The sequence below is a fragment of the Melanerpes formicivorus genome, unplaced genomic scaffold (assembly GCF_026170545.1).
Source record: "Melanerpes formicivorus ecotype bairdi unplaced genomic scaffold, bMelFor1.0.p_v2 SCAF_36, whole genome shotgun sequence".
Taxonomy (NCBI): Eukaryota; Metazoa; Chordata; class Aves; order Piciformes; family Picidae; genus Melanerpes; species Melanerpes formicivorus.
This window is the reverse complement of record NW_027142388.1, coordinates 3168215-3186181: the sequence shown is the minus strand read 5'-3', so window position 1 is coordinate 3186181 and position 17967 is coordinate 3168215. Positions and strand designations below refer to the sequence as shown.

Here is a 17967-nt window from a genome sequence, read left to right as displayed (position 1 = left end):
TAAGATTAATGCTTCTGCAGAAAGTGTGCCAAAGCAGCAGTGTGCTCCTGGCATTTTATACCTCCTTATGGTCAGGAAGTATGCACCTGAGAACACACAACCTGGAGATGACTTACCCCTGGATTTCTATCCTTCTGAATCAGGCATAATGCAAATGAAACTCATCATATATACCTGTGGACAGACACATGCACGTGCAGTGGAAGGAACCTTGCCAACCACGTGTACTATAATCTGGTACCTAAGGTTGTTTCTTCAGCTACAGAAACTTGAAGAAGTTAATGTATTTATTATGTACCAATTCTTTTTTCACATTTCAGCAGGTCAGTGATACAGCCACTCTGACAAGAACAAGAGCTTGAAAGCTTTCAGCTGTTATAATCCTACCACAGCACATCACCTCTCAGGACCAAAAAACCAACCAACCAAAACTGACTATGGCCTTTCAGGGAAAAAGTCACAGAAGTTTAGTGGGATGCAATGAACAGAATACAAGACAGCCCTCCAGTGTTTGAAAGATGACAAAATAACAATGGAAAAGATGGCTAGAGAAACACTAGGATCTTGCCTGCCAATTAGCAAAAGCTTTGGTTTCTGAGAGCCTCCTGTATTGTCACACTTCTGTGATAACTAAACCTATGTCACTGCTATTAGTTTTCTCCCTTTGACATTTGAACTGTGATGTTTGGTAGACTTACTTCAAGTCAGCGGCTAATAAATTAAATCCATTGTAAAGATGTCCTTCTGCTGAAACTTTCTTCAAGTAAGAGTAGCTGTCCAGATCTGCAGTCAAGAAGTTTGTTACAAGAGCACCTACAAAAGAGAAGTACACAGAGCAACTTGTGTGTGTGAACTCACTGTTCTGACAGGTCCCAAACAACAAATTAAGATACAAGATTCCTGTCACCTACAGCATATTGCAGTGAAAAACTCAACCACAAAACCGACCATCCAGCCAGACTTTAGAAGCCCTACTGTACTGTATCCCATTCACACTAAGAACTTGACTTCTCTGAAGAACTCCGTCAAAAGCTCTTGCTCAGATTTTCTACAGAATTAATAGAATCATAGAATTGTTAGGGCTGTAAGGGACCTGAAGGATCATTCAGTTCCAACCCCCCTGCCATGGGCAGGGACACTTCATACAAGATCTGGTTGCTCAGGGCCCCATCCAGCCTGGCCTTAAAAACCTCCAGGGATGTGGCTTCCACCACTTCCCTGGGCAACCTGTTCAAAAGGAGAAGGCTATGAGTGGATCTTATCAAGATCTACTAGTATCTGAGATGAAGGTGCCAGTCTCTATTTGGTGGTACCCAGTGACAGGACAAGGAGCAATGGGTACGATCTGAAACACGGGAGGTTCAACCTGAACATGAAGACACACTTCTTTATGGTGAGGATGACAGAGCCCTGCAACAGGCTGCCCAGAGAGGTTGTGGAGCCTCCTTCTCCAGAGACTTTCAAAACCCACTTGGTTGTGCTCCTGTGTGGCCTGCCCTGGGTAATCCTGCTTTGACAGGGGGGTTGGGCTCAATCTCTGGAGGTCCCTTCCAACCCCTAATGTACTATGATTCTGTGAACCACTTTCAAGAGAACACAGTACTGCATGTCCTGTCTGAATGTAACTTCAGGCTCCAGGCACAGGTACTCAAACTCAGCAGGCCACAAATTGCACTTACAGCACATAACCATTTCATGGTGTTAAAAATATCAATACTGTAATCATCACTATTGTACTGGGACAACAGAGCTTGTTTGTCCCTTTCTTCTTTATTTCTACTCCCTCATACCTCTTCCTTTTGCATTTTTATCAGTCTTTGGCTGCATATAGTTTGTCAGTGCTGCCATCTTGCCTTTCTTACTGATTCCCAGCCACGTTCCACCTTCTTTTCCTTCTTCCATATCCAGACCTAATGGACAAGTAAGTAAGAGTTAGACTATTACATTCACTTAAAAAAATATCTCAAGTTCAAATCAGGATTTCTTAATGTAAATCCTGAGTCAGGATCAGGTGGCATAAAATACCAAGGTAGGTAGGTAGGTACAAGACTGCCTTTCTGGATAAGTGAGGTAAATCATAGAATCAGAATCAACCAGGTTGGAAAAGACCTCAGAGATCATTAAGTCCAACCTAACACCTCATGACTAACTAAACCATGGCTTCAAGTGCCTCATTCACTCCTTTTTTGAACACCTCCAGGGACAGTGACTCCACCACCTCCCTGGGCAGCACATTCCAATGACCAATTACTCTTTCTGTGAAGAACTTTCTCCTCACCTTGAGCCTAAACTTCCCCTGGCACAGCTTGAGACTGTGTCCTCTCATTCTTTTGCTAGTTGCCTGGGAGAAGAGCCTAATCCCCACCTGTCTACAACCTCCTTTCAGCTAGTTGTAGAGAGCAAAAAGGTATCCCCTCTTCTCCAGGCTAAAAAACCCCAGCTCCCTCATCCTCTCCTTGTAGGGGTTTGTGCTTGAGACCTCTCCCCAGCCTCATTGCCCTTCTCTGGACACGTTCAAGTATCTCAATGTCCTTCTTAAACTGAGGACCCAGAACTGGACACAGTACTCAAGGTGTGGCCTAACCATTGCTGAGTATGTGGGCAGAACAACTTCCCTGCTCTTGCTGGCCACACTATTTCTGATGCAGGCCAGGATGCCCTTTGCCTTCTTAGCCGCCTGGGCACGCTGCTGGCTCATGTTCAGACAGCTAAAATTACCTGCCCTCCAATCCTGCACTATCAAATATTTTCCAGGCTACTGCAATAACAGATGAGAGAGGAGGGGTGGAGGGGGGGAAGTAAAAGTAAAATGATAAGCTTTGTGTATATGCTAAAATACATACAAAACTCCAGCAGGCTCAGAATGTTTAAAAGCAAATCTCAGAAGATTGTTATTTTCAAGTTTAAATATAATCAGTAACTAAGAAAATTTAGACTAAGATAGGTAAGTGATAAAAACATTAGACCCTGGTATTACACAGAATCATAGAATTGTCAGGGTTGGAAGGGACCTCAAAGGGGCCACCAACCCCCCTGCCATGAGCGTGAACACCTCATGCTAGACCAGGCTGCTCAGAGCCCCATCCAGCCTGGCCTTAAAAACTTCCAGGGATGGGGCTTTCCACCACCTCCCTGGACAACCTGTTCCAGTATCTCACTACCCTCATAGTGAAGAAATTTTTCCTAACATCCAGTCTGAATCTACCCCCTAGTCCTATTGCTACCCAACATCTTAAAATGGTAATTTACATTGAGGAGGGAGACTAACAAAAGTGAAGCCCCCATCAAAATCTTTTCAAAGGTAGTACAAGTGGAAAAAAAAGAAAAAAAAATCACCCAAATGACTGCCTCTTTCTAATGAGCTCATGTTAACCAACAAGCATTTAATGGAAAAGCAAGAACCAGTTCAATGCACCGTGCATACTGTTAGAAACCTTTGCATTCTGGATCATCAGGTCACAAGATAACTCCCATTAGAAGGTCAAAATAACAGGTTTTGGATCCTTATTCAGAAACCCCTTTCTCTCTTCAGTACCCAAAACTTCAGTCTCAAGTTTAGCCACACCATATCTTGACAATACTTTTGCTGCTCTTCCTTAACTGGAAGGCACACAAAAGAAAAACACAGCTTTGCTGAACAATGCCCAGTGATTACCACACAGCAATTCCTGTTCTCCAAAACTGCTATAAATGCAAACTATTTTGTCATTTTTAAGTCATACAAAGAATAAAGTTGGTTTATTTTGGTTCCACTTGTTGCTTTTGTTTGAAATTGCATTATTAACTTGGAGGCATATATACATGGGGTCTCCACAAATACAGCAGCCAGATGGAGAACAAACCACTTTCTTATGCCAAATACGGACCGAGCTGATGAGGGTATAAAAGACAAAGATTCAGGGCCCTTCAGTTCTCAGGATAGCTCTTTGTTTGCTTGCTGCCACATAGCTGGGGAAGCAGCATCCAGAATGTCTGGCACATGACAGAAATGTCAGCCAGAACTTCAGAAGCAATGGAGCTCTAGTGCAGCAGGAGTCATTTATCCTCACAGGCCTCCTTGCCAATGACAATAACACATCGCATCAACAAAGAGTATTTGCAAAGTCAAAACCTTGCATGTAAACAATGGCTTGTCTTCCAGAGCATCATTTCTGCTTCTGAGAAAAGGCAGAAGTATTGATTATGCTTAAAAATGACTACAGCTGAATTCCCTTCGAAGCAGCAGCAGACAGCTGGGTGACCGTACCATCAGTTTAGCAAAATGTAGACACAAAAACTAATAAACTGATGGATCACTACCTTGAATTATTCTGCAGCCTATAAATTATTAACCAATAACAAATTATGTTTTTTTTCCTTTCTTGAGGCTTGGTTTAATGGTTTCAAATCACTATTACAGACAATGAGCCTGTGGAATAATTCCACCCATTTTAAGAGGTATTTCAGTGTATCTGACAATGCTAAAGTAATCGTTACTGATGGACAAATTAATCTGATCTCTTTCCACTGCGCTGCTCAGACTGAAATCAGTTAAAGAACATTACACTCAAAAACTCCACAAGGCATTTAAACACAAATAAGATAGTAATAGCACAACTCATCTTTCAAACTGCTGACATGTTTTCCAAAGTAAATTTGCTGACGACACCAAGCTGTGGGCAGGAGTTGATCTGCTGGAGGGTAGAGAGGCTCTGCAGAGGGACCTCGACAGGCTGGACAGATGGGCAGAGTCCAAGGGCATGAGATTGAACACATCCAAGTGCCGGGTTCTGCACATTGGCCACAGCAACCCCATGCAGTGCTACAGGCTGGGGTCAGAGTGGCTGGAGAACGTCCAGGCAGAGAGGGACCTAGGGGTGCTGGTTGATGGTAGGCTGAACATGAGCCTGCAGTGTGCCCAGGCAGGCAGGTGGGCCAATGGCATCCTGGCCTGCATCAGGAACAGTGTGGCCCGCAGGAGCAGGGAGGTCATTCTGCCCCTGTACACTGCACTGGTTAGGCCACACCTCAAGTACTGTGTCCAGTTCTGGACCCCTCAGTTTAGGAAGGATGCTGACTTGCTGGAGCATGTCCAGAGAAGGGCAACAAAGTTGGTGAGGGGCTTGGAACACAAGCCCTATGAGGAGAGGCTGAGGGAGCTGGGGCTGCTTAGCCTGGAGAAGAGGAGACTCAGGGGTGACCTTATTGCTCTCTACAACTACCTGAAGGGGGTTGTAGACAGGCAGAGCTCGGTCTCTTCTCCCAGGCAGCCAGCACCAGAACAAGAGGACACAGTCTCAGGCTGAGCCAGGGGAGGTTCAGGCTGGAGGTCAGGAGGAAGTTCTACACAGAGAGAGTGATTGCCCATTGGAATGGGCTGCCCGGGGAGGTTGTGGAATCACCATCACTGGAGGTGTTCAGGAGGAGACTTGACAGGGTGCTTGGTTGCGTGGGTTAGTTGGTTGGGTGGTGTTGGATGATAGGTTGGACACGATGATCTTGAAGGTCTCTTCCAACCTGGTTTATTCTATTCTATTTCTATTCTATTCTATAGGGAAGAAGCGTATTTCCTAGCAGAAATGCAACACCACCACCATAATAACAAACACTCCAGGCCATAATTTCCTTATAAATTGTAAGAAACCCACTGGAAAGAGCAAGACATACATACATACCACTAAGGATCTCATTGCTGCTGTCCCAAAAATCGGCTGATTTGGATGGTCTGTGGTAAAATTCATCTCTATTAGCTGCTAGAATAAGCCTGGAGGACAGAAGAGGAAAAAGATACCATTACTCACAAGCTGGAACTTCACAGTACAGGCAGGAACAGAATCCAATTCTTGCTGCAGCATTAGCTCATTTTAAGTATGAAACCATCCTTTATCCTCCCATCTCACCTTTATCACGCAAAGTTCAAATGACATCTGACAGCAGGCTGCTCTCTCGCCATCTTGAGACATCAGCAAGTCTATCTTGGGGCAATGGGGCAGCTATTATTTTTTAAAGAACAATACTTACAACACAAAAGACTGAACTAAGCAGTCTTAGGATTCCTCCTCATGTGAAGTTAAAGCATAAAGAAAATTTAAAGCTAACCCACACATTTACAGGTAACATCAACAACAACAACAAAAAAAAGCAGCAGCATGAGGGTAGGTTTTTACTGGATCATTACTTAGGATCATGTACTCACTGTATTTTTTAACCTAATTTTGACACCTAAAGCTCTGTTTATGTGGTTCAAAGATAGAAGACAGATGCTTTTGTCTGTAAGTACTCAGAACGGGGCAGATTTGTGCTAGTCTCAAAAGTCCAGCCCCACTGAAATTCATTTGAAGAAACCACAGCATGCTCAGGGAGGCAGAGAAGTGAAGGGGAAATGTATGGGTTTCTGTAACAGTGAAGAGGTATTTAACTGGGGCTTTTGCTCTCTAGTTTTCTTTTGGTGGTGGTGGTGATTTAGGGCTGTTTTCTTTGCACATGTAGTTGCCTGCATAATCTGAGTCCTACCAGAACAGTAAGAAGAAGTAGTTGAATTGTTAATGAGAGTCAGCCCTTGCAGCAGAGAAACTGTAAGCAGCCCTGGAGGCTACACATTCAGGAGGCAGGGAGAAGTTATGAAAAATAATATGTAATTGAAAAATGATGCTGGATGAAATCCATTATTTATATTTAGAAATAAACACATCACTCTCCCAGACCAAGTGCTGTCCTGATAAAAAGCATGCTGTAACTCTTCAAAAGCCATGCGAATTTTGATAAGTTTAGAAAACTTGTACTTCAATAATTATCTCTGTATATTAGTTATGATCATAAATGGCATCTGCAGACTTGAAAAAAAACCATATACAAGAGTATTAGCTCCTGGCCTTTGAAAATCAAGAAGTATTTATCTGTCCATTTCATCCAGCAGAAGTTATTCAGACAAAGTAATTTGTTTGGTGTACTCTGGAGATCATACAAATGCCTCAACTGCATGGATGTTAGTCATTGCAGTAGCAGTTAGTGCTCCAACACTTAAGTCCAGGCTACTCTGACTGTGCAGATCTTCCATCTTTTCAAGTGAGAACATCAACATTTTCTGCTCTTCAGAAGCAGTGGAAGACAGTATCAGAAACTAAATGTAATGGCTCACTGCAGCATCAAATAAATACACAGTGTATAAATAAATAACTTTAGTGGATTTGTATGCTGAGAATCAGCATTCAGACACTCCATTTTTAAACCTGTTATTTTGGAACTTATTTTTTCAAGTGTTTTTCATCAGTAGCACATCCTCTCCTGAAGAGCAGATAATGGATTTGGCTGATCCAAGTAAAGGACAAAAGACCACTGAAACCCTAGGCATATGCTGGAGTCTCAAGGAAACGGGTGACTGCAGACACACTTGTGCACTCCACCACACCACACCATGATCCAGCAGCTAGAGCTTCCAAAGTCCTGCTCATTATTACCCAGAAAATGACTTGCCTTTATTTCAATGGCAAGATTGTGAGCATTCCCCATTCTCTCCAGCTCACAGTTAATTTTAATGAAATACCATCTTTCAGAAACCTGCAGATTTTCTTAACTAGTTTCCTATAACCTCAGTACCTTCTTGTCAGTTCTTCTCATTAGCTGCAGGCAAATTAAAATTACACAGCAGAAGCCAAGTTTGCTGCTGTAAACTGAAGTCAGGCCACACAATTTTCATTCTCATTTTTAAGCCACAGCACTTAGGAATCAATTCCAACAGAATCTCATTACTTAACTCAGTATTCAAATGTACTACCATTTTCTGCAGGTTTCTGGACCTGCCTGCAAATTCATCTCTTCAAGAACAGTGTTTTTAAACATGATCAGAAGGTGCACATTAGAAATACTGCAGATAAGGCATTATAATCAGCTATAAAGAAAGTAAAGAAGGCAAACACTTCATGGCAACCTTTCTGTAAGGAAGTGGCTTAGAATTTTGCCCAGAGATACCATCTATTAGCACAGCATATGTACATTTTAATCTTTCCAGTGCCTTTCAGACTTGCATTATTTCTGCTTTTCTAGTATTTGATCTGGCTTTCAGCTGGTTTACCCAATTTCTGTCGTCTTGCTTGAATATCCTGTGTTTACCACATGCATCCTCCTGCTACAGATTTTTATTTAAACAGACATCTCTACTGTTAAAAAATAGTTTGGTAGAAGTGCATTTCTCATTTCCTGAAGCCCCAATTATATTTTGCCTTCAATAACTCTTGACATGCAACCATGGGTTTTTTATAGTATATCAAGACTAAAAATAAGCAAAGTCTTTCTGGTGTGATTAAATATTCCCCATCTCAAGTTTAATACACAGCATTCAAATTTAGCACAAAGCTAGTATATAGGATTGCTGTAATCAAAACATCTTCATTTTGTCTTATATGAAACATAACCATACTGAAAAGGAGCAGCATTAAGTGACCCTCATCTTCTAATAAACTGCAAAAAGCCTATTCAGCTATTTTTATAGCTGAAATAATTCAACTGTATTAGGACCTACATATTAAGATTTATTTTACTGTTGAGGCAGAGGGATGAAAACAGGAGAAATCATTCCATTAAAGCAATTTCCTACAATGTAATTCAGTTCCATAAAAAAAGATTGTGTGATTATAGCTCTGAAGCTCGAAACATGTATTTATTTGTAAGATGCACACAGCAGAGTTCAGAAAGATGTAAAGGCACTGTGTTACCTTTGACAGTAATAATGGACTACAGTAAACTAGTTTGTTACACCACACTAAACTTTACTACAAATGGGCCTGGAGAAAGAACACAGAGGAAAAAAGGTAGAACAGCAAGCTGCAAGGGTACAGGAAGGTAGGTTCATTAGTGTATCACAAAGGTGAACTGTAAGCTTTTTGCTTAATTAGGTGCTCAGGAACATTGGCCAACATACTGCTCTAGGAACCAAAGTCTACCTGGATGGAAAACTCTCCTAAGTGTTATGGAGAACATCAGTTTATTAGCTACAAGACAGAGATGAGCACAGAGAGGTTTAACTTGGTCTAATGGCTGTAGTACTGTTGAGAGAATTAGGAAGGCTTGGTACCATTCCCAACTGATATTCAGACATACGTCCTTCAGAAAGCTGAGGCAAAGGTGAAAAAAAACCTTAAAGGAGAGGGAAAAAGGATATAGTTATTATGTGTTAAAGGAAAAAAAAGGAGACTAAAGTAATGTATCTGATGTCACCCTTTTCGGATGCAGCATGGCTAAGGGCTACGTGCTAGATCAAAGCTAGACCGAGCTACTCAGGAGGTTTTTCTGGCAAGGAGCAGCCCCGGGCAGGACCTGTCAGCAAAGCGCGGCAGAGCCGAGGCGGCAGCGAGGGGGAGCTGCTCTCACCCAGCGCAGGCCATTGAAACGCGCACGGGAACGCCGGGACGGGGAGCGCCGGGACCGGGGCGGGCAAACTTGCCGTGGCGAAGCGGGAAGAGCCTGGTGCTCCTGACCTAGTGCGGGATGTCGCTGCTCACCGCTGCGGGGCTGGACTACGTGATGGAGGTCCCTGCCAACCCAAACCATTCCACGATTCTATGATTCTATGAAAATCTGCCACCAAGAACACTGTGGCCTGGCACTTAGCACTGAAACAGACGGCTCAAAGCAATTTATCTCAGAGGCATAAAAAAAAGCACTTAACAAAAGGTACCGAGAAAGCTAAATACAATTAAATATTCCTGAATTTGGGCCAAACCGTCTCAACAATGCTTCCCTATTTTAACACTGAAAGCAACCTGCTTTCTGCTGTAAATCAATAATTTCAATCTTGATGCAATTGTTTTTATAGCAAGTGAGCTACTGTAGACTGTACTTTCAAATATTGATTGTGGCAGAAAGTTCTCTTGCCAAGAAAGTACAGTTTACATCCAAAGGATTTTCCCAAGAGGCATCAAATTGATGAACCTGTCTTTTGCTCATAGGTAACACAAAGAAAGTCAGACCAAATAAATGGATATATTAATTCATCACCAGCCCCATCATAAACAAACCCTCCTTTAAGGCCAATTCCAGATGCAGAAGGGAATGCACTCCATGGACGATTTAAGTTTTGGTTCTCATTTCTTTTCTTGCTATAGAATGGCATTTGCTACTCAATACAAAAGGGCAGAGGAACAAGACAGTGAAAGGCATGGTGATTTACTGAGCATCCTGGCTGTTTCTGGATGAATACAAACACCTGTACCCCACAAAGTAATATGGAACCCATACAGTATGTATAAATACAGTGGGCAATAGAATTCTACAGCTTTCTCACTGGCCTGAAGTGCTATCTCTCTATTACATACTGAAGGTACTCAAAGATACTGATGTTCAATATGAACTTTTAGAATTAAGGGCTGTAATGAGTGAGAAAATTATTATCCTGGGCTGCATCAAAAGCAGTGTGGCCAGCAGATTGAGAGAGATGATTCTGCCACTCTGCTCTGATGAGACTATATCTGGAGTATTGCATTAATGTATTTACCCTACTAAAAGAAGGGTACAGCTGTAGCTGCTCCAACAAACATAATTCCTCTTGTTTTAAATTATAAAGTAGAAGGCAGGATTTTCAAACTCTGGATTACAGTATTTAAAAGATTTGCTGTACACCACATGACAGACCACCAGCAAAAGATCAACAATTACAAAGCCCAGGTCCTCTGATATAGTCTGAAAACTAAGGGTTCTCAAAAGGTTGAAGTCTTCCAGTGGAGAAAGTCAGGAAGTTAAACATTACAAAAACCATCACGGAACACATAATAGAGACTTGAGTTTATAATTCAAACATTGGATACAACAAGAACTTGTACATATATATAAATAAGAAATCCTGGGCTGCATCAGGAGAAGTGTGGCCAGCAGCTCGAGGGAGGTGATTCTCCCCCTCTACTCAGCTCTGCTGAGACCCCACCTGGAGTACTGTGTCCAGTTCTGGAGCCCCTATTACAAGAGGGATATGGACATGCTGGAACAGGTCCAGAGAAGGGCCATGAGGATGATCAGAGGGCTGGAGCACCTCTCCTGTGGGGACAGAGTGAAGGAGTTGGGGCTGTTCAGTCTGGAGAAGAGAAGGCTCTGAGGTGACCTCATTGTAGCCTTCCAGTATCTGAAGGGGGCCTACAGGAAGGCTGGGGAGGGACTTCTCAGGATATCAGGGAGTGATAGGACTAGGGGGAATGGAATGAAGCTGGAGGTGGGGAGATTCAGGCTGGATGTGAGGAGGAAGTTCTTCACCATGAGAGTGGTGAAGCCCTGGAATGAGTTGTCCAGGGAGGTGGTTGAGGCCCCGTCCCTGGAGGTGTTTAAGCCCAAGCTGGATGAGGCTCTGGCCAGCCTGATCTAGTGTGGGGTGTCCCTGCCCATGGCAGGGGGGTTGGAACTAGATGACCCTTGTGGTCCCTTCCAACCCTGACTGATACTATGATACTATGAAACAAATGTGTGGGGTTTTTTTGTTGTTTGGGTTTGTTGTTGTTGTTATTGTTGTTTGTTTTTCCCATTCAAACCACCTTTACCTGTATGCATTTTTTGAAACTGGCCGGGGGTCAAATTTGAATAGAATGATGCACATTGAAGAATTGATGCTTAAATCTTGCTTCTTCCACAAGGACTCAGTGCAAGGTCATTCTGGGTTAGCCTAGAAAGTAAATGAAGATTATCTGTTATGCTGAAAATAATAAAAGGAAAACCTTGCTTCTCAACTGCTGCTTAAAGATTGAAACATTCTCACTAACAGCTCACACTAAAAACAAACAAATAAAACAGGACTTGCAAAATATACTTTTTTTCCCCCAATGGATGGTTTACTAACAAAATTCTTATGGCTCTTATTAGCTTGGCTAATTCAGCTTTTTAGGAATGAAATAAGCATCAAGAAAATACAGACAAAGTGCTAGCAATACATGAAGGAAAGACTATTATGTAATTTTCTGTTCATCATCAATATTTGCCCCCCTTTTAAGTAAGGAAATATGCTTCTGTTTGAATAAAGAAGAAAATAAGACTCAAGCTGTTGTGGAAGAAAATAAAGTCTGATCTAAGACACTCCCAAGCCTATAAATGACATGGACAGTGGCAATGAGTGTACCCTCAGCAAGTTTGCTGATGACACCAAGCTGTGTGGTGCAGCAGACACCCTGGAAGGAAGGGAGGCCATCCATATGGACCTTGACAGGCTGGAGAGGTGGGCACAAGCCAACCTCATGAGGTTCAACAAGACCAAGGGCAGGGTCCTGCATCTGGGTTGAGGCAATCCCAGGCACAAATACAGGCTGGGCAGTGACTGGCTGGAAAGCAGCCTTGAGGAGGGAGACTTGGGGGTATTGGTGGAGGAGCTCAACATGAGCTCTCAGTGTGCACTTGCAGCCCAGAAAGCCAGTCAGATCCTGGGCTGCAGCAAGAGAAGTGTGGCCAGCAGGTCAAGGGAGGTGATTCTCCCCCTCTACTCAGCTCTGCTGAGACCCCACCTGGAGTACTGCCTCCAGTTCTGGAGCCCCTATTACAAGAGGGATGTGGAGGTGCTGGAAGGTGTCCAGAGAAGGGCCAGGAGGATGATCAGAGAGCTGGAGCACCTCTCCTGTGGGGACAGAGTGAAGGAGTTGGGGCTGTTCAGTCTGGAGAAGAGAAGGCTCTGAGGTCACCTCATTGTAGCCTTCCAGTATCTGAAGGGGGCCTACAGGAAGGCTGGGGAAGGACTTCTCAGGATCTCAGGTAGTGATAGGACTAGGGGGAATGGAATGAAGCTGGAGGTGGGGAGATTCAGGCTGGATGTGAGGAGGAGGTTCTTCACCATGAGAGTGGTGAAGCCCTGGAATGGGTTGTCCAGGGAGGTGGTTGAGGCCCCGTCCCTGGAGGTGTTTAAGAGCAGGCTGGATGAGGCTCTGGCCAGCATGATCTGGTGTGAGGTGTCCGTCCCTGCCCATGGCAGGGGGGTTGGAACTAAATGATCCTTGTGGTCCCTTCCAACCCTGACTGATACTATGATACTAAATAAAATATGCTTATTATTAAAGTCAAGGGTAAAGTATTATTGTTTACCATCAGGAAAAATATCAGGTACCAACAAAAACCTGTACTAGACCATAGTGTACATTTTGATGACTAGTTTCCAGCACTTGTGGTATGTTTAAAATCCTGTCTGTGCTCAGATGGCATAACAAATGTGCTTTGTATTTCAAAACCCCATTAACAGCTTTCAAATTTTTTGTGCTGCCCCAATGAAAAGTTTTCTGGTAATAAAACTGCAGCTCAATTCTTACTTTTTGTTGCTGCTAAAATCATTATCAGAATGCTATCAACCAACCACACATAACCAAGTTTTACTGCTACTGAGAGCTTTTTCCATGCAAGAGTATCACAGTATCACTAAGGTTGGAAGAGACCTCGAGGATCATGGAGTCCAACCTGTCACCACAGACCTCATGACTAGACCCTAACCAAGTGCCACGTCCAATCCACTCTTGAACACCTCCAGGGATGGTGACTCCACCACCTCCCTGGGCAGCCCATTCCAATGACGAATGACTGTCAGTGAAGAACTTTCTCCTCCCCTCTATAGGTGGACAGGGGAGTGGGACAAGCAGAGTTCAGAGCCACAAGGCTATCTGAGCAATCTAGTGACTGAAGCAACAGCTGTACAAAAAAGTAGGACTTTTAATGATACTTCAGATATGTAGAAAGTGTCTCTCTTGCACCTAAATTTCCACATCATTTACCTTAAGAGATACCCAGAAATTTTGACTACATTTCATATTACCAGAAGCAGAGCTACAAGCGCAGCATTTATGCACTTTTTTTTAATTAACAGCTTGCCAGTAGCTGCTGGCTCCTGTTAAGTCACAGTTCAGCACTACAACCAGCCTGCTGTTGCTGTCATGGCACAGGTTCAATCCTGCAATCTAATATTCTGCAGAGACTCTTCTGTTGCAGGAAACGAAATGACTTAAAACAAGGTGCAACACTTCTGACATGCCTGCCAAAGCACAAGAAGATTCGTCAAAGGAGAGTACGTGTGTATCCTTCCAATTTACAAAGTATTTTAAGCTCTGTGACAAAAGGAATACTCCTCCCAAGGTGACTTCATAGTTCACCAGCTAAAAGCAACAATAGCCAACTTATCCCAACTATTTTCTGTGTAACAGGTTACACAAAAAGGCATTAGAGAAAGCAGAAGTAAATCACACTGCAGGATGCCTTCACCTCTAGGAAGTCAATCTCCAAGGAACTGCATTAGAAATTAATCCTAAACTGAAGCTGCAGATTTGAATTTTGGATAACTGATTTACTAGCCACATGTTTAAAGAGATCCATAGCCAGCTTCATTTAGCAAATCCAATCAGTTTTGAGAAGGTGTTATCACCACTCTCAGACTCCTGAGTTTTCAATAGGCTGCAATCATACTAGACTTGCACAACTGAACTACTAGTTCAGAAAGACTTGGATCTTCTACATAGAGATCCTGTTAGTTCTTCACAACATTCAGGATCTTGTACCCCAGCTGCTTGATATCACTAAATGCAAACAACACTGACCTGTTCACACCTTCCACTCCAACTCTTGAGAAACTGAAGCTAAAACAAAATTAGTCACAGTTCAGATGACAGAGCACAAATTTCCTAGAGCAACAGACAGTTTATGAACAGGAGCAGAGTGCCATTTCCTGATAATATAATTAAAACATAACACAACTCTTTTATACTTATTTTTACTTGACATTTCTGATGCTGTTCAGATATCCAGGCAGTATCTGTATGCCATACCTTACCTCAGTTTCTTAATTCAGGTTATCATTTATTCTAGCAAAAGGGCTTTAAATTACATATCTTCCCATTAATTTCTCCTCTGGAACATTACATTGTTCTTTATTCTGCACCAGTTACCTTTCTTTCAACCTTGTCTGGTCTCTGTCCAGAACCTTTTTTGTTCATGTCCTTCTCTACCTCCAAACCTACTCTGCCTTTAAGTATTTGCTTTGTCATTGGACTTTTTTTTTTCTCCCCGTTTGGTAATTTTTCTGTGCACAGAGAACATGGAAGATGGGTTTCTTCATGGCTCAGGTTCTTCAGCATGCTTACTGTCCAGCCAAATGTAGTCAAGAAGACTTACTTCTATTCACTGTACAGCATCTTCCAAACTGGTCCCTACCACGCACTTGTCAGTCCAATCAGCCTAGTGGATGAATGAAACACTGGCTAACTGCAGGACCCCAGAATATCATCAAGTCTGTCAGGTTCTTCTCCCCATTAGAAGGCTGGGCTCCTAAAGAATCTTCCCAGGGATGCACAATCCTGTGTCACACAAGCCTCTAGTGAAGCTGGGGCAAGTAACAGGCCCTACTCATTCCCAAAAGAGGCAAAGCTCAGTGGCTATTGTTTATGTAACAGTGCATAGGGTACACAGAAATCCAACAGCAGATTTTTTTTTCCTACCTAAAGGGAATCTTTTTGCTGAAGTCGTCCTAGAAGAGAAGCTCAAATTAGGACAGATGAGACCTTTCAACCCTCACCCCCAACATTACAAGCAGAACAGTGCAATAAATGTCAAACTAAGAAGAGAGGTTTATTTTAGCTGACTGATTGCTACTGTTCTGTTCCTCAAGCAATCTTCTCACAGACAGCTCCACAAGTAAATGGAAGTGGCACTCCATCATTGGCAACAACTTGACTGAACAAATAATTGGGAGCAGAAGGTATGTCAGTGAACAACTATGCTGCACTAGGCTCAAGGCTGGGCAAGACTTCCTCCTTCCTACTGTAAGTTCTGTAGATAACAGCTTCTCCCCTCTCCCCAAGCCCCAATATCTGAACAAGAGTTGCAGGTTATATGTCTAAATATACTCTAAGTTACTGCACCCCAAAAAAAAGCACCTCTACCAAAAGAATGCTAGAGTCCAGTTATGCAAATTTCAGTTTTACAGTTAAAATCTTAGGTTTATCTTTTCCTTTTCTCCCCAGTCGGAGAGCCTACAAGGGGATGTACACTTTTTGTCTCGGAACCAGAGAGCCACCAGAGTCAAGCATTAGCCAGTGACTCACATGACACATTGATGATGCCAAAAGGATCAGAATTAATACTGGAAAAATACTTGCAAAAGAAGCAGCAACACAAGACTGATCCCAACTACGGCTCTGAGAATTTGTGCTGCAAATATCTTCCTTGGAGGCCCACCAAAAAATGGACAGATTATTTGCCTTCTATTTTAGCAAGCATAATCTCAAAGAGGTTTAGTTTGGTTTTAAGTCATGTGCCAACATATATATATATGTAAAATAATCTAGATTGAGTGACTTCTTGCCTGTTTATTGAGCAACTTGTTACAAAAGTAGGACAGTGACTTACAATTCAGTTGAATAAGCAGTTCCATGATATCTACAACTGTGCACATCCTTTGGAAGGTAAAGGGATATAGCTTCTATGATCAAGGCTGTATTACTGTCTGCCTATCAGAAGTTAACTACTGTCCATAAACCACATTGAATAAAATGCATTAAGAGTGGTCATGAAGCAAGCAGTACACTAGAACAACACTGTACACTACTGGTCAGTGCTCCCTGCTTGACAAAATGTCATAGCTTTGTTCTCTTCATCTTTTCCTCGGTGTGAGCATCAAGATGGACATTTGAGCATATTGAGCCATGCCAGACTATTTCAGAAACAACACTCACTGAAGAGATCCCTTTCAGCTCCCCAGCTGAGAGGTACCCATTTGCAGCATCAGCATGAATATGCTAAGTAATCCTTAAAACTTTTCTCTTTTTTTCTTGATCAAGTGCAAAGAAGCCCAGTTGGTGAAAGCAGGGATATAAAATACAATTTTAATGGGCAGCTTTCCCTGACTACTCTTGCTGACCATGGAGAGATGGCTCCCAGCATTCATTACGTGGCCTGCCAGATAATTAAATTGATTACTCAAAAAGAACCAACCAAAACCAACCAAACCCAACCAAACAACCCACACACACCCCCAAAACCAAACCAAAAACCCCAACAAACCACAACCAACCAAACCTGTTGCTAATTTATCACTTATAAGACTACTGTTTCAATAAACAGGTTTCAGGCTCCATTAGCTGATTTATTGAATTCCCTCCAAATAATCAATTCAGTCCAACTGTTAGTGCAAAGTCACTGAGCAACAGAGCTTACACAAAAACTGCCAGCCGGGAAACAACAGCAGAGTAAGTTTGTAACACGCACCACAACCATCTAGAGGGACAAATATTTTCAACACTTTGATGCCTTTCTACAATCCATTGGGTAGCACTGCTTTGACAGAAGTATCTTGATGTTACCCCAGCAACCCTCTTTGGTCTTTGTACAGTTCTTTAAGCGCTATTTCTGCTTTTAGTGACTCTGAATATCAAAACAGGATTACTTCTCTTGGGGTCCACCTGCTGGCCTTGAAACAAGCATAGATGTTTGATGTCTTATATAAAGAGTCTTACATAAAGAGTTTGACCTTGTATTTATGTATTAGTTTATTTATTTACTTTCTTTTAATTTTCAGACAGAAGTGTAAGCCAGGTAAAATAGTGCTACCCTTTAAAACAGCAGCGATACTTAATTACCAAAGGAGGCCACCAATGTATTTTGGTACCTTCTTCAATCGAAGATGAGATTGCATAGTATCACAGTATCAGTCAAGGTTGGAAGGGACCACGAGGATCATCTAGTTCCAACCCCCCTGCCATGGGCAGGGACACCCCACACTAGATCAGGCTGGCCAGAGCCTCGTCCAGCCTGGGCTTAAACACCTCCAGGGACAACACCCAACCACGTCCCTGGACAACCCATTCCAGGGCTTCACCACTCTCATGGTGAAGAACCTCCTCCTCACATCCAGCCTGAATCTCCCCACCTCCAGCTTCATTCCATTCCCCCCTAGTCCTGTCACTACCTGATATCCTGAGAAGTCCCTCCCCAGCCTCCTTGTAGGCCCCCTTCAGATACTGGAAGGCCACAATTAGGTCACCTGGGAGCTTTCTC

General features: G+C 42.8%; 1 protein-coding gene across 3 annotated transcripts in view; it reads right to left on the bottom strand.

The window, feature by feature from the left end:
• TANGO2 (transport and golgi organization 2 homolog) overlaps positions 1 to 17967 on the bottom strand; it is a 38024-nt gene that overhangs the window by 15107 nt on the left and 4950 nt on the right. For all 3 annotated transcript variants that reach the window (XM_068157322.1, XM_068157321.1, XM_068157323.1), the window contains exons 2-5: positions 11499 to 11620; positions 5655 to 5743; positions 1791 to 1910; positions 699 to 813 (exon numbers count right to left, since the gene is read on the bottom strand). In XM_068157322.1, coding sequence (XP_068013423.1) covers positions 699 to 813; positions 1791 to 1910; positions 5655 to 5743; positions 11499 to 11554 — 380 coding nt within the window. In that variant the 5' untranslated portion in view covers positions 11555 to 11620. The remainder of the gene's footprint in view (positions 1 to 698; positions 814 to 1790; positions 1911 to 5654; positions 5744 to 11498; positions 11621 to 17967) is intronic.